Raw genomic sequence first — 14629 nt, forward strand, 5'->3', positions numbered from 1 at the left:
GGAATCTGACTAACCTAAGAAAAAAAGACCTAATGATGCTGGCATCAGGGATTTTACAATAAAGCAGGACACATGTCACCTTTATGATAAAGCCCACAAGTAACAGTCCTCACTCATAAGCACAGTACTTCTAATCACATTTACAATACCCCCATTTTAATTATCAACAGACAGCCAAGGATCACTAGATGTATAAGGAAAATCTAACATAAAAGAACAGAGATCAGAAAAACTGAAGAAAAGCAACTTGGAAGAAATGGAGACTATACAAAATAAAATAATATAAAATAACTATTAATATCCCTTACAGAGATAAAAGAATATATGGTACCCACAAAACAAAAATGTTTGTTATAAAAATAAACATTCAAAGAAACATAAAGAAGAGGTTTTGAAAAATAAATTTTAGAATATTTAATGTATAGACCACACTGCACTTAATAACTTTCTCTGCCCAATGTGAGCTTCCTATGGAATGCCCCTCTCCTTGGCTCCATTGAAGTCCCTGACTACCTTGGCTTCTTTTTTGGTTGCTAAGGAACATTTTTTTGATGTATTTTTTGTTAATTGTATTTTACTCCATAACTGACCTTTTCCACAAATAATCAAAGTTACAGGGGTTAAAAAAAAAAAGAGATCGAGAAAGGAGAACTTTCTGGTGATGCTTTGAAAAATTGTTAAGGGTACTAACCAGAGATAAATTTTAATTAGATTAGCACAATCATGTCAGCATACTTTAAGCCTGATAAAACTGCAAAATATTTTCGATTAACACTTGGTATATATTTTCTTCATTATCTTTATTTATTGGCCAAGAAAAATACTAATGTTTGCAAGAAACTTCTTATCACCTACCTGGTTATCTTTTATTATGTAACCAAAATTTATCATTTGTATTTCTAAAGTCCGTCATCAGCAACACATACTAAAAGTAGTCTTGGTATTGACTACTTTTAACTAGTTATTCTTATCTAAACGTAGACACTTTTATCAACACCAAACAATTTATTATTAAAAACCCATGTTTCTTTATTCAGTTCAGCCTGTTAGCCAAAGCTGTAACACAAAAATCTAATCTGAAATGAGCACAGACAGTACTGTAAAAGAAAATCAATGTTTTCATCAATAATAAACTTATTCTGGGCCTGTTGCTATTTAATTTAATATGAAAATTATATAATAATTTGCTCCTGTATTCCTAAAACTCTGGCTCTAGATGTTAGGTGAAGGTATCGTTCAAGTCTTTGGAGAATTATAAATTTTTTCTTCAAATAATTTCTGCGAAGCAACTTCTTATACAGTGAACTCATTTTCCCACTAAATCTTAATGGTATGAGGGCAGGTGAAGTTAAGGTTCAAAGAACAAGCTTTTACTTCCTACTCACTTGCTAACTAGCTATACAACTATGGCAACTTATTTTACCTTGCCAGTGAACTTGTGCCTCTGCAAAAATTGTACTTACACAGGATAATCTGTAAATTGTCTTTCAGTTTTAAAAGTATGTGATTCAGCTATATCTAACAGTTATTATTAATGAAGAATAGCAACCTGAAGCAAACATGGGTATTCTAAAATTGAATAGGAAGTATATGTAGATTATATTTTACTACTCTATTTTGAAATATTTTCTAATTAAAATTTAAAAAATAAAGGTAAATATTGAAATATTAATGCAATTCAGTTATAAAACTTCATAAATGTAGAAATGTATGTCTCTTAAAAATGGAAGTTTTAGAAGCCTTTATTCCATACTGAAACTATGATAAATCTTTCAAATGTATCTTTTATATATGTTGGGTTATGCATATTTACTGGAAATATGAGGAAATACTTTGTAAAATCATCTGGATCTTAAATAAATATAAATGTAAAACCAGCTATATAGAAAATTGTAAAAAATATGTATTCTTTCTCTTTTGGGCACTTGGTCATATGTGACTTTGATTTGAATTTGTAGACCAGGCCAACCAAAACTATACATACTATTCTAAACTAAATTTTCAGCTATAATCTGTTCAATAAAACCTTGTATAATAAAAGGCAACTATATGTTTATAAAAAATTAGAAGAGAATACACTTAGAAGTAGTATATAAACATGTTTATTATATACACACATATAATAATAGATTTGGATTTATTTGATTGTTTCAGCTAAACAGCTAAAAGTGAGCCAAGACCATGTTCTTTTATTTCTTTCGTTTTCTTATTCTTTCTAAAATTCAAGGAGTATATACAATTGGGTGTGTATGTGTTTGTGTACATGACACACATCTATTATAAATCAACCCTAGAGTATACAACTATACTGGTTAACATTCCTCAATGATATTAACACTTGTAAATGTGTAAACTTACACATTATCACTTAATTAATCTTTTTAAATGTCACTTTTATAAGCCTTTATACAGTGTGTTTATAAATCTTATAAGGTAAGACTAAATATACCAGCAGTCTTTGTCTTACTTTTTTCTCCTTATTTTTTCTCTAAAGGCATTGGAACGGGTTGCGGTTGGCCAAGGGGTAAGTACGAGTGTTTACTCTAATACAGCAGATGGACAGGATAGTTTTCTTAAAGTACTCTTCTTACTTGACCTGATGATGAACTTAAAACCTGAGTCTTCTTGTCACCTCTTCATATTCAAATTTGTACATTTTCTAGAAGTTTCTCTTTAAAAGAGAAGTGAACTTCCAAAAAAAGGAAATTGAACTTTTAAGAAAATGTCCACATTATATTCTTGTACTAATGTGTCATTTCTTCATAATACACTAAACAGTCTATGAATATTTCCAAAGACTGCTATTGCTGACTATCACGCTCTTATGGGCTTAGTTGGAGCAAAGATAAACACAGTATAGCATTCAATTTATTTTTTAACTACAGTCCAAAACACAGACCTGCATTGTTTTTTTGTTGTTTTTTTTTGTTTGTTTGTTTTTTAACTTTTTTCCTTATTAATTTGATTGGTCATTAGTTGAAATAGCCAAATGGACTTGCACATATAAACAGAAGTTAAATATATCCCCCAAAATATCCATAAAATTGCCTTATTCTCTATTTTATGATTGATGAAACATATTAGGAATTTCTAAAAGTTTTTTTAGCTGTTCTTTTTAAGCTTTTCACAGGATTTTTCTTGTTGGACCTAAATGTTAGAAATCTCTTTTTGCTTCTTTTCAAGGAACATTAATATGTCAATTTGAATTTTTTAAAATAATTATAATTTAAAATGATAATAGCAACAAATATATACTGAGTACTTACTCTGGCCCAGGCTCAATGCTAAGAACTTTTTTTCTTAAATATATTTGTTGTTCCTATCTAAAAATTGATAAAAGCTGATTTTTTTAAAGGCATTAGGGCATATTGTTGAGGTATGTGGGCTTTCGTCTCAAACTGCTGGTTTGCAGTTGTACTGCTTATAAGCCTAGTGGTTCCCTAGGATCTGGAAGAGAAAAGAGCCTTCATCATAATGTCCCTGTGCATTTTGTGGTGTTTTTCAGTTTCCCAAGTGCTTATTCATGTTTACAATCAATCTTATAAGTTGGGTATTATCCCAAACTTACATGAGAACATGATACACAGCAGAAGTTAATAGTGCATTCTACCTCCCTTAATTAATTGCAGAGTACTGACTTCCAGCTTAGTGCCGTCTCCACTAGACCTGTAAAATTCATGCCTAAGATATATGCTTTAAGCGTGTGCTTTTTGCTCCCTCCGATTTAAGATGCATTAAAGTGTTAGGTTGATTTATCATTTGTGAAGGAGAGAAAGTAAACTCTGAGCCACATCCAGTTTATTCTTGGAATTGTCAGACACAGGGTGCTGGAGAGATGTTGACTCCCTTCCCACATGCCTCCATCTGTATTTACCAGGATGGATAGACCCAGTTATCCAAGGAATGCACGTTTGAAGGCACTTCATAACTCTCTTCCCTTTCTCTTAGCGAACAGCTGTAAGGCTCTTATTTATTCAGGATAACTAAGGAATGATAATTTATTCTATCCTGTTTTTATTTCTCTGTGCATTGCATTTCTGTATGATCTCTTGTTTAAATGCATTTCTTGGGGGTTTTTTTGTCATCTTTAACCAGTTTTTAATAACAATATAAATATACATTATTTTCTAAATTACCTTGATACCGTTTATATAATTTTTCTCAAAGGCATAGGTATGGAAAGCTTTATTTTTAAGATTTTTTTTCCTGACTGAAGTATTGAATAAAAACTAATGACACCATCCCTGCCCAAGTGTCCAAGAGGCCATATAGCATCATGGCTTTATATGTGGACATCAGAGCTAGGCTTCTTCAGTTCAAATATCAGCTCAACTATTTTTGGAAGTTTCATAGAAAATTCATGTAAAATTAAAGTTCCTGTTTATTGTATAGCTAACTAAATAAAAAGTTAAGAACTTTATAAACCATTTATAATACTAATATTTTACTTCATGTAATAATATATTTCTAAAAATGCCTTAAATGTCAATAGAACAATAGGTGTCAATATATGAAAGAGGATTTCAGCATTTTTGTGAGAAAACTGAAGGGATATGGGGAGAAGGAAGGGATGGATGATAGAGATTTTTGTTACTACAAAAAGAATTACTCAAGATGAAAAAAATGCCAAATGAAAAATATGTGCAGAGATGGAAAATTTTGAATGATATGTTTTGGAGCAGTCTTCTAGAAAGAAAGTTTACAAATCAGAGTTTGTCTTACGTCAAGGCGTTGCATTTAGAAAGAGATTTTATTTAAGAAGTATACCTTTTGAAGGTTACAAATTTTTTATGAGTATTCAAGTATGTCTGCTTTCAGTGCATTATTTTAGGAGCTGAACTGGGGACTTTGGTATTCCTAACACCATTTCCGACTAGAATCACCCTCCCCACTATCCCCACCATCTTGGAAGGATATAACATGTGCCCTTTCCAAGTGCTCTGTCAAAATCCTGCAAGTCAGACATTCTCCAGTGATTTAAGAAGTCAGTGCCATTAGGTGAAGATGCAAGAAATAATGGTTCACCCTCAGCTCCCAACTTGTGTTTTTTTGTAGCCTCAGCGCCTGGGGCCCACAGTGTAGGAACTTGAGGTCAGATGGGGAGAGGAGCAGTAGAGTAAGTTTTCTATCAGAGCACACAGGCAAAATTGTATTTTATGCTAGACTCCGTCTGAATCCAAACATATTCTAGTTGAAAACAGACGAAAATAACAATGTTGTGCTCTGAAGGAAAAGCGAAAGAAGTTTGACTCAGGGAATTTGTACAGTGTACTGAACTCTGTCTTTAAAACTACCAGTCATTGCACAGTTTTGGGTTTTCACCTTATTAGCCTTCTCAGGACCATTCAATATTGTTGGCCTCCCTCCACTCTGGCTCATTTTTCTTCCCCCCCCCCTTTTTTTTTCGTTAGAAACTTTGCGTGGAAGCAGGACTGTTGCTGATATTATTTTGTATTGGATTTATTTACACTGTCATTAAGAGTTCTGTGGGGATGTGGATAGAGTTTGGGCGACTTTTGTAGTTTCTTAGTTTAAGTGCCCCTTCCCTTGTTTCAGTGAAGTGTTTTCTTTTATACTTTTTCAAAACTATCATGCTTCCCTGAGGCCCTTCTCTTCATCCATATCTTCTTTGTTTTGGAAAACCTTCATGGATACCTAATCCTATATCCTTCCTGAGGGACAAAAAGACATGCCCTTTTCAATTCTACAGTAGCCAATGCTATGATCTTTTAGACCTCAGACATACTTTTAGCATGTCCTTACTTACAATAGTATCTTCTCCTTCTGGGTGTGAATCCTAGGTGATATGATCTCTGTTCCACCACCATTAGGACAAATCCATGTTCACTTCTCTTTTGCACGTATTCTACCTTACTGCTCTCTTTTTGGCTCCAGAGCTGATCTTGCTGGTCATGAAAGTTTATTTCTACATTTTTAACTGAATGCACTGCATTTGGGACATTAGCTCATTTTTGTTTGATTGTGCTGTTTCTTCCCCCATTCACTACCATTTCTTTTATAGTTTCTTCTATTTTCATGCAGAATTGCTTCCTCAGTATTAGCCTCAGGGTAACAATTTAACTTAGAATGGAAAAATTATAAAAGTTTCCTCTATGTTTTGCAATAAAGTCAGATTTCTAACATTCACTTATGTTCCTGACTCTCTAGTATTGATTCGATTTATGTTTTTTATTTGTTTCTTGTGCTTATATTTATCTACATTTTTTTCAGCTGCCTACTGAATCACTCTTCTATCGAGCTGTCCTTCAGGATATTATTAAAGAATGTTATGGCATCACCAAATGGTAGGAGGATTTTATTTTAATAAGGATAACTCTGTTGTCTTATAAGTGAAGTGATTTTTAGCCTAGGTGAATTTATTCAACATCACTATTTTTTTAAAAGAAGCTTTGGGGCGCCTGGGTGGCGCAGTCGGTTAAGCGTCCGACTTCAGCCAGGTCACGATCTCGCGGTCCGTGAGTTCGAGCCCCGTGTCAGGCTCTGGGCGGATGGCTCGGAGCCTGCTTCCGATTCTGTGTCTCCCTCTCTCTCTGCCCCTCCCCCGTTCATGCTCTGTCTCTCTCTGTCCCAAAAATAAATAAACGTTGAAAAAAAAAATTAAAAAAAAATTAAAAAAAAAAAAAAGAAGCTTTGAATTTGAGCATAATGTCAGTAGTAACAAAGAAGTATGCAGCAACTGTATCTTAGATTAATCATTATTAAAGTGGGGGCTCTAATGTTTCCTTTTTGTCCTGAAGCATTGTGTAATGATAAAATAGTCTGGGTCAATTATAATTTAAAATTTTAGAAGTAATGAAATGTTATATATAAGTAATTCAGTGAATATAATGTTATCATATAGCAAGGGTTACATTTAAAATGTTTCACAACCAGTACAGCCTAAACACTTAACTAATGAGAACAGAAATTGATCATAAATAATTGTGGCCCATGTACTACTGGTAAATAATAGCCCTGCACATGTTTTGTTTGCTGTTGTTTTTTCCAAATAATGCATTGCTTATACAGAGAGGCAGGAATGGGAGAATTTTTCCATAATATTGGTTCAGTAACTGCTGTACTCAAGCATGCATTTGCAAGTCTGGCAAATTTCATGAATATCCTCTTGCTAATTACAATTTTAGGATTCTGATAGCCATTTGGTTGTAATAGGATTATTCTTCAGATTAAAATAGGACAGTTTTAAAGTTCTCAAAAATGAATCCACACTTAACAGAGATAGAAACTATTTTTAGATTAGTTATTATTTCTCTGTAAGAAATAAAATAACCTATTTTTTTTACTGATAGAAATTATGACATATAAATATCTACTATACCATTGGCTTAAACTATCATTTCTGTGTAACTAACTCCCAAATCTTATTGCAGACTCCATTTTATTTTCCATATGTTTACGAATCTTTAAAATTGTCTACAAATGAATTTCTCATGCTTTCCTGAAAACTAGCTCCCTCTCTTGAGTACATCACAAGATACTGATTTTGTTGGAAAAAATCACAAAATTTTGCAAATTTATGTCCACTCAGATATTGATTGCCTGCTTCTTTTGAGACCTCAAATCTCTTTATAAATTTTTTTATCTCTCCCAATGACAACTTAAAATTGTCTCCATTTTTTTATGAATCTTTCTTCTCTCTTAAAAATTACACTGTCCAGCCCTCCACATTCCTGCTTCTTTTACTACTCAGAAGATAGATGGTATTTATTATAAACGCTTTCATTCCAAAGCCTGATTGGCCATTCAGCCACATTTGACAATGTTGATAATTGGGTTTTTTTCTCCAGACTCTCTTCCTCCTTATCTTCCCTTAAGTTACATTCTGAGGCTTTTTTCCCCCCTACTTGGCATTGTCACCTATTTACTTAAAGGGTTTTTCCTCTTAACTCACCTCCTACATATATCTTCATTCGCTAATATTTTTATACTCAGCTCCTGTCTCTTAATATATCCTCTTTCTCTTAGGAATTACCTTCACAACTAATATCTTTTTTTTATTTAAAAAAAATTTTTAACGTTTATTTATTATTGAGAGACAGAATATGAGCATGGGAGGGGCAGAGAGAGAGAGAGAGAGACAGAATCCAAAGCAGGCTCCAGGCTCTGAGCTGTCAGCACAGAGCCCCACGCAGGGCTTGAACTCACAAACTGTGAGATCATGACCTGAGCTGAATTCGGACACTCAACCGACTGAGCCACCCAGGCACCCCCCTCACAACTAATATCTTGAATCAGGTATCCACTCTTACCTCTTTCACTTAAGTACCTTACAGATATATCAAATTCAGTCTATCCAAAAACCAAAGTCAACTTCCCACTAATTCTAGTCAAGGAAGGTACAAATAAATGGAAAGATACCCTATGTTCATAGATTAGAAGAATTAATAGTGTTAAAATGTAAATACTACCAAAAGCCATCTAGATTCAGTGCAATCCCTATCAAGATCACAGCTTTTTTTTTTTTTTACAGTAGAAAAAAACACTCCTAAAATTTATATGGACCACAAAAGAGTCAGAGTAGCCAAAGAATTCCTGCGAAGAACAAAGCAGGAGGGATCACACTTCCTGATATCAAGCTGTAGTCACCAAAACAGGATGGTACTGGCATAAACACAGAGAGACCAATGTAACAGAATTGAAAGCCCAGAAATAAACTGAAGCATATACAGTTGACCAATATTTGGCAAAGGAGCCAAGAATACCCAATGGAGAAAAGATAGTCTCTTTAATAAATGGCGCTGGGATAATTGGATATTCACATGTAAAAGAATGAAACTGGATCCATATCTTATATCACTCACAAAAATTAACTCAAAATGGGTTAAAGATTTTCATGTAAAATCTGAAGCCATGAAAGTCCTGGAATAAAACATAAGAATAAAGCTCCTTGATATGGGTCTTGGTAATGACTTTTTGGATATGACACCTAAAGTACAAACAACAAAATAAAAATATGCAAATGGGATTACATCAAACTTAAAAGCTTCCATACAGCAAAAGAAATCATCTACACAGAAGAAAAAAAACAGACAACTTACAGAATGGGAAAATATATTTGCAAACCATATATCTGATAAGAGGTCACTGTCCAAAATATATAAATAACTTCTACAACTTGATAACAACAAAAAAATTTTAAAATGGTCAAAGGGCCTGAATAGACAAAAGGCCAACCAAAAAGTACATGTACGAATACACGTCACTAGTCATTAGGGAAATGCAAATTAAAACCACATTGAGATTACTTTCACACCTGTTAGAGTGGCCATCATCAAAAAGACTAAGAGATAACATGTTGGCATGGATATGGAGAAAAGGGAACGCTTGTGCATTGTTGGTGGAATTATAAATTGGTACAACTACTGTGGAAAACTGAGTAAAGGATCCTCAAAAAATCAAAACTAGAACTACCAGATGATCCAGTAATTTCACTTTTGCTAATATATCTGAAGGAAATGAATATATTAAATCAAAAAGATATCTGTAGCCCCATCGTTCGTAGCATTAGCCAAGATATAGAAACATGTCCTTCATTGGATGAAGGGATAATGGAACGTTATTCAGCCATTAAAAAATGAGGAAATCCTATCATTTGCAACAACATAGGCGGACCTTGAAGGCATTGTGCTAAGTGAAATAAGTCAGACAGAGAATGACAAATACTGTATGATCTCACTTATATGTGAAATCTCAAAAACAACACCAAAATAAAAAACACCGAACTCATAGAAAGAGATAAGACCTATGATTACCAGGAGCAGAGGGTAGGGAGATGGGGAATTGGAGGAAAGTGAGAAAAGGTACAAAGTTTTAGCTATAAGATAAATAGGTACTCTAAGGATGTAATGTACAACACAATGACTATAACACTGCTATGCAATATATAGAAGTTGTTGAGAGTAAATCCTAAGAGTTCTCATCTTAAGGGGATTTTTTTTCCTTTTTTTCCCTTTTTTTAAATGTATTTATATTAAAAAATGGGCATGTTAGCTAAACCTATTGTGATAATTATATCATAATATATGTAAATCAAGCCATCATGCTATACACCTTAAACTTGTATGCCAATTATTTGCAGTAAAACTAGAAAAAAAAAGATAAGTTATGTGTTTATGTGGGGACTTGAATGTCACTATGTCTCATGAAATTAGTTTATTCATACTTGAAGTGAATCCTATCCTAAGAGACTTGGAAAAGACACAGGCATCTTTTGTTGATGTCAGATTTAAAGGTTAAAGTGTTCTTGTTGATGCAAAAAATAAAAATAAAAACAAAGATGGAGAAGAAGAACAAGAGCAAGAACTACTACAGGGCAAATACCTAGGAGAAGATGGGAATCAAGAGACATAAGCCCTATGTCTTCTAGGGGATGCATTTCACCAGAAGCATCTGTATAGAATAGGCAGCTGTCTGACAGTTAACAAAGTAGACAGAGAGGGTGAGCACAGCTTTCAATAAAGTAACAGCTCTAGTGAGACAAGAGTTAAAGTTCATGGCCTGCCCTAGGAGGAGGACTCCATAGGCCAGGCACACCACTCTTACCTTGAGTTAGATCCACTCTATGAGTGAGGGTAAACCATAAATGAAACAGTCCTAAAATGGCCTAAAGCCCCACTTAGAATTATCTGAAACTGTGATTAAAGTATTTCAGAGTATTTTTCTAGCTGCCTACTATTGGCAAATCCTCTCTGGACAAAAATAATATATATGCAGGCTCAAACTATCACTAAAGTTTGCTGTATATAGTATCTGGCAAGCAACCCCAAATAACCAGCCATATGATGAAATAGGACAACATGACCAAAAACCAAGGTAAATCAACCACATGCAACAGAAATGGACTCATTGGAATTTAGAGAAAAGCTTAAAATAACAACTTGAGAAGCTTCTACTTTGGGAAAATGGAGCGGTTGTACTTTTTTTATATTTTTCTTGGTAATCACAATTAAAAATCTAGAACTATCTATAAAATATAGAAGACTCAGAAAGAATCTTAGAAAGAAGAAGACAAACTAGCTCAAGATCTCAGGACCCAAGGAGCAACATGGTGGAAGTTCCCTGGGTTATCTTTTTGCCTTAAAAACCTTGTGTTGGAGCTGAAGTAAACTGCAATCCAGAAATGCCAGTAGGCACATACAAAAAAAAATACATACCTGGACCAGGAAAGAGGAAGGCATAGGAAAACCTTCAGACAAACCTCCCATACTACAGCCAGAAACCACATAAAAAATTGTGATCCCACTCTCAGCAAAGACCCATTGGGAGCCCAGACTTTCATCCTTGCCAAGCTGTAATAAGGTTCCTGAACACTCCTTGTGGAATGGTGTCAGAGAGGTCAAGTAGGAAACTAGGATTTCCTTCCCACCAGGAGGTAACAAGCACCCCACCACTACAGCCACAGTGTCAGAGACCATGTGGGAATTTGGACTTCCTGCCCACCCAGCAGTAAAATGGTTTTACACTCTCTCCCCACCAGTATGGCATCAGAGAAGGCCTAGTAGAGTCAGGATTTTCACCATTGCCCAGCAGTTACAAGGCCACCCCTACCACAGTATCGGTGGAGAAGATGTGGGAAGCTGGAAGTTCTAGCACTAACAAAGTATCAACAGAGGCTAGTTTATCTTCACACAAAACTTGTAAATGAATGTTTATGGCAGCTTTATTCATAACATCCCAAACTGAAAACAACCCAGATGTCCTTCAACAGGTAAACAAACTGCTAATCCATGTCATGGAATACTACCCAGCAATAAAAAGGAATGAGCTATTGATATAACAACCTGGATGAAAACTACAGAAAATTATACTGAATAGAAAAAAGCCAGTCTCAAAAGGTTATATACTGTGTGATTCCATTTATATAACATTCTTGAAGTGATAAAATCATAGAAATTGGGAACAGATTAGTAGTTTCTGGGGGAGAAAGAATGAGATGGCAGGGAATTGGGTGTAGCTATAAAACAGCAGCATGAGTAATCCTTATGTAACTTCATTGCATCAATGTCAGTATCTTGGTTGTGATACTGTACTATCATTTTGCAAGATCCCATTATGAGACATTTCAGGAAACTAGACAAAGGGAATAACAATCTTTCTGAATTCTTTCCAACAACTGCATGTGAACCTACAATTATCTTAAAATAAAAAAATCTATACTTAATATGTACATATAAATAAAAATATTTTGTCAGAGAACCAAAGCATACAAAAAATAACCTAAGTGAAAATTCTGTAACTGAAAAAATAAAATAACTGAAATTAAGAAATCAGTGGGTGGTATTAATAGCATTGTAGACACAGCTGAGGAAATAATTAGTGAACTGGAAGACAGATCAGAAGAAAATATCCACAGTGAAGCACAAGGAAACAAAGATGGAGAATACAAAAGATGGACTAAGAGCCATAGAGAATACAGTGAGTAGGTTTCACAAACATATTAGTTTCAGTTTGAGAAAAAAGGAGAGAGAAAATAGGGGAGTAGCAATATTAAGAATTTTCCAATATTGGAAAAAAGACATAAGTCCAAGAAACTTAAGATATACACAAACTCCATGGAGAAGCAAAAAAGAAAATAAATTCTAGGTACACCATAGTAAAATTGATGAAAACAAAGGCAAAGAAAATATAAGCAGCCAGAGGTGGGAAAGAGGAGGGAGATAAGAGATATCTTTGGAGATATCTCCAAAGGAGCCAAAATGAAACTGACAGGTAAATTCTTAGCATAAATAGAAGCTACAGGTTAATGATATCTTCAAAGTACTGAAAGAAAATAGGCTACAATGTACAGTATTCAAAAATGAAGGTGAAATAACGACTTCTTCAGACAAAAACAAAACAAAACAAAACAAAACAAAACAAAACAGAGCAAATATGCTACCAGCAGATAGCACTGAAGAATTAAGCCAGAAGCAAAATGATCCCAGATTAAGTTTGAAGATACAGGAGGAAATAAAAAGTAATAGAAATGGCAAATAACATGTGAAAAAATCCTCTACATCATATGTCATCAGAGAAATGCAATTAAACAGCAAGCTATCACTACACACCTGTTAGAAAATCAAAATCTAGAACATTGACAACACCAAATGTTAGCAAGGATGTGGAGCAATAAGAACTTGCATTTCATTGCTGGTGGGAATGCAAAATGAGACAGCCAATTTGGAAGACAGTTTGGTAGTTTCTAACAAAACTAAACATACTCTTACCATATGATCCAGCAGTCATACTTTGTTATATTGTTTTGATCATCAGAGAGAAGAGGGGGGAGTCATTAGATAGTGCTAGGACAGTAGTTACTTATACAGTTGTACAATGTATTAGTTTCCTTTGATGCTGTAACATATCCCTACAAACTTCATGGCTTAACACCACATAAATTTATTATCTAGTCCCCTGGAGGTCAGAGGTCCAAAATGGGTTTCACTGGGCCACAGTCAGGTATTTTCAGGGCTGTGTTTTTTCTGGGGGATCCAAGTGATAATCCATTTCTTTATCTTTGACAGCTTCTGGAGGGAACCTGCATCCTTTGGCTCATGACTGCTTCCTCAGTCTGCAAAGCCAGCAGCATAGCATCTTTAAATCTTTCTGTAATTTTGACTTCCTTTCTGCCTTCCTCTTCCTCTTTAAAGGATCCTTGAAATTACCTTGAGCCCTCTGGATAATCCAGGATTCTCTCCTTATTTTAAAGTCAGCAGATTAGAACATTTAATTATATCTGCAACCTTAATTTCTTTTTTCCATGTAACATAATGTATGTATAGGTTTTGGGGATTAGAATATGGACATCTTTGGTGGACCATTCTTCTGACTACTACACAAAAAAATAAAAATCTGAACCCCTGCTTTACAACAAACACAAAAATCAATTCAGAGTGGATTAAAACCTTAACTATGAAAGCCAGTACTATAATACTTTCAGGAAATAGTATTGAAGAATATCCTTCTGACATTGAGGGAGGGGGTGTCTCAAACTAAATATGAACCTACAAATCTTACAATAAAAGATTGAAAATTCAATTACGTTAATATTAAGAACTGTTTTCAGAAGAGTGGAAGTGTCCACTGTTAGAAACTAATTGGAAGCCCTATAACTGAAAAAAGACTAGTAGCCAAAATACGTGAAGAATTCCTACAAATTTGTGGAAAAATTAACCTATGATAAAGAAAAATAGTGAAAAGACTTGATTACTCAGTTCACAAAGATGACACTCAGCTGGCTAATGAACATTGGGTAAGGTGCTCAATCTTAATTAGTAACCAAGATCATGTAAAATGAAACCACAATAGGATATTATCTTTATAACCATGTGATATTGTGATTTGTAGCAAGAAATATACATTTGGTCTTCATCCCTGTTCCTGGCACAGAACTCCTCAAACCCTTATAAATTCTTAAGTGATACAGGCTCTTAGAGCATCTTTTGATCTAATGAAGTAATTCTGGGTAAGCTCCTGGATGGCTCCTGGCTTGGGGCTGGTCACAAGAAAGAACAAACCATGATTAGAAGTTTGAGGCCTCCGCCCCTTCTTCAGAAAGGAAAAGGGGGCTGGAAATTGAATTAATAATTGACCATGCCTATGTGATGAAACCTCCACAAGAATCCCAGTA

General features: G+C 34.4%; 1 protein-coding gene across 2 annotated transcripts in view; it reads left to right on the top strand.

The window, feature by feature from the left end:
* METTL25 (methyltransferase like 25) overlaps nucleotides 1–14629 on the top strand; it is a 150193-nt gene that overhangs the window by 81518 nt on the left and 54046 nt on the right. For both annotated transcript variants that reach the window (XR_003970482.1, XM_030323320.1), the window contains exons 7-8: nucleotides 2495–2524; nucleotides 6232–6305. Coding sequence is in view for 1 of the 2 variants with exons in the window: in XM_030323320.1 (XP_030179180.1) it covers nucleotides 2495–2524; nucleotides 6232–6305 (104 nt within the window). In the remaining variant the exon portion in view is untranslated. The remainder of the gene's footprint in view (nucleotides 1–2494; nucleotides 2525–6231; nucleotides 6306–14629) is intronic.

This window comes from Lynx canadensis, chromosome B4, assembly GCF_007474595.2.
Source record: "Lynx canadensis isolate LIC74 chromosome B4, mLynCan4.pri.v2, whole genome shotgun sequence".
In the NCBI taxonomy this organism is placed as follows: Eukaryota; Metazoa; Chordata; class Mammalia; order Carnivora; family Felidae; genus Lynx; species Lynx canadensis.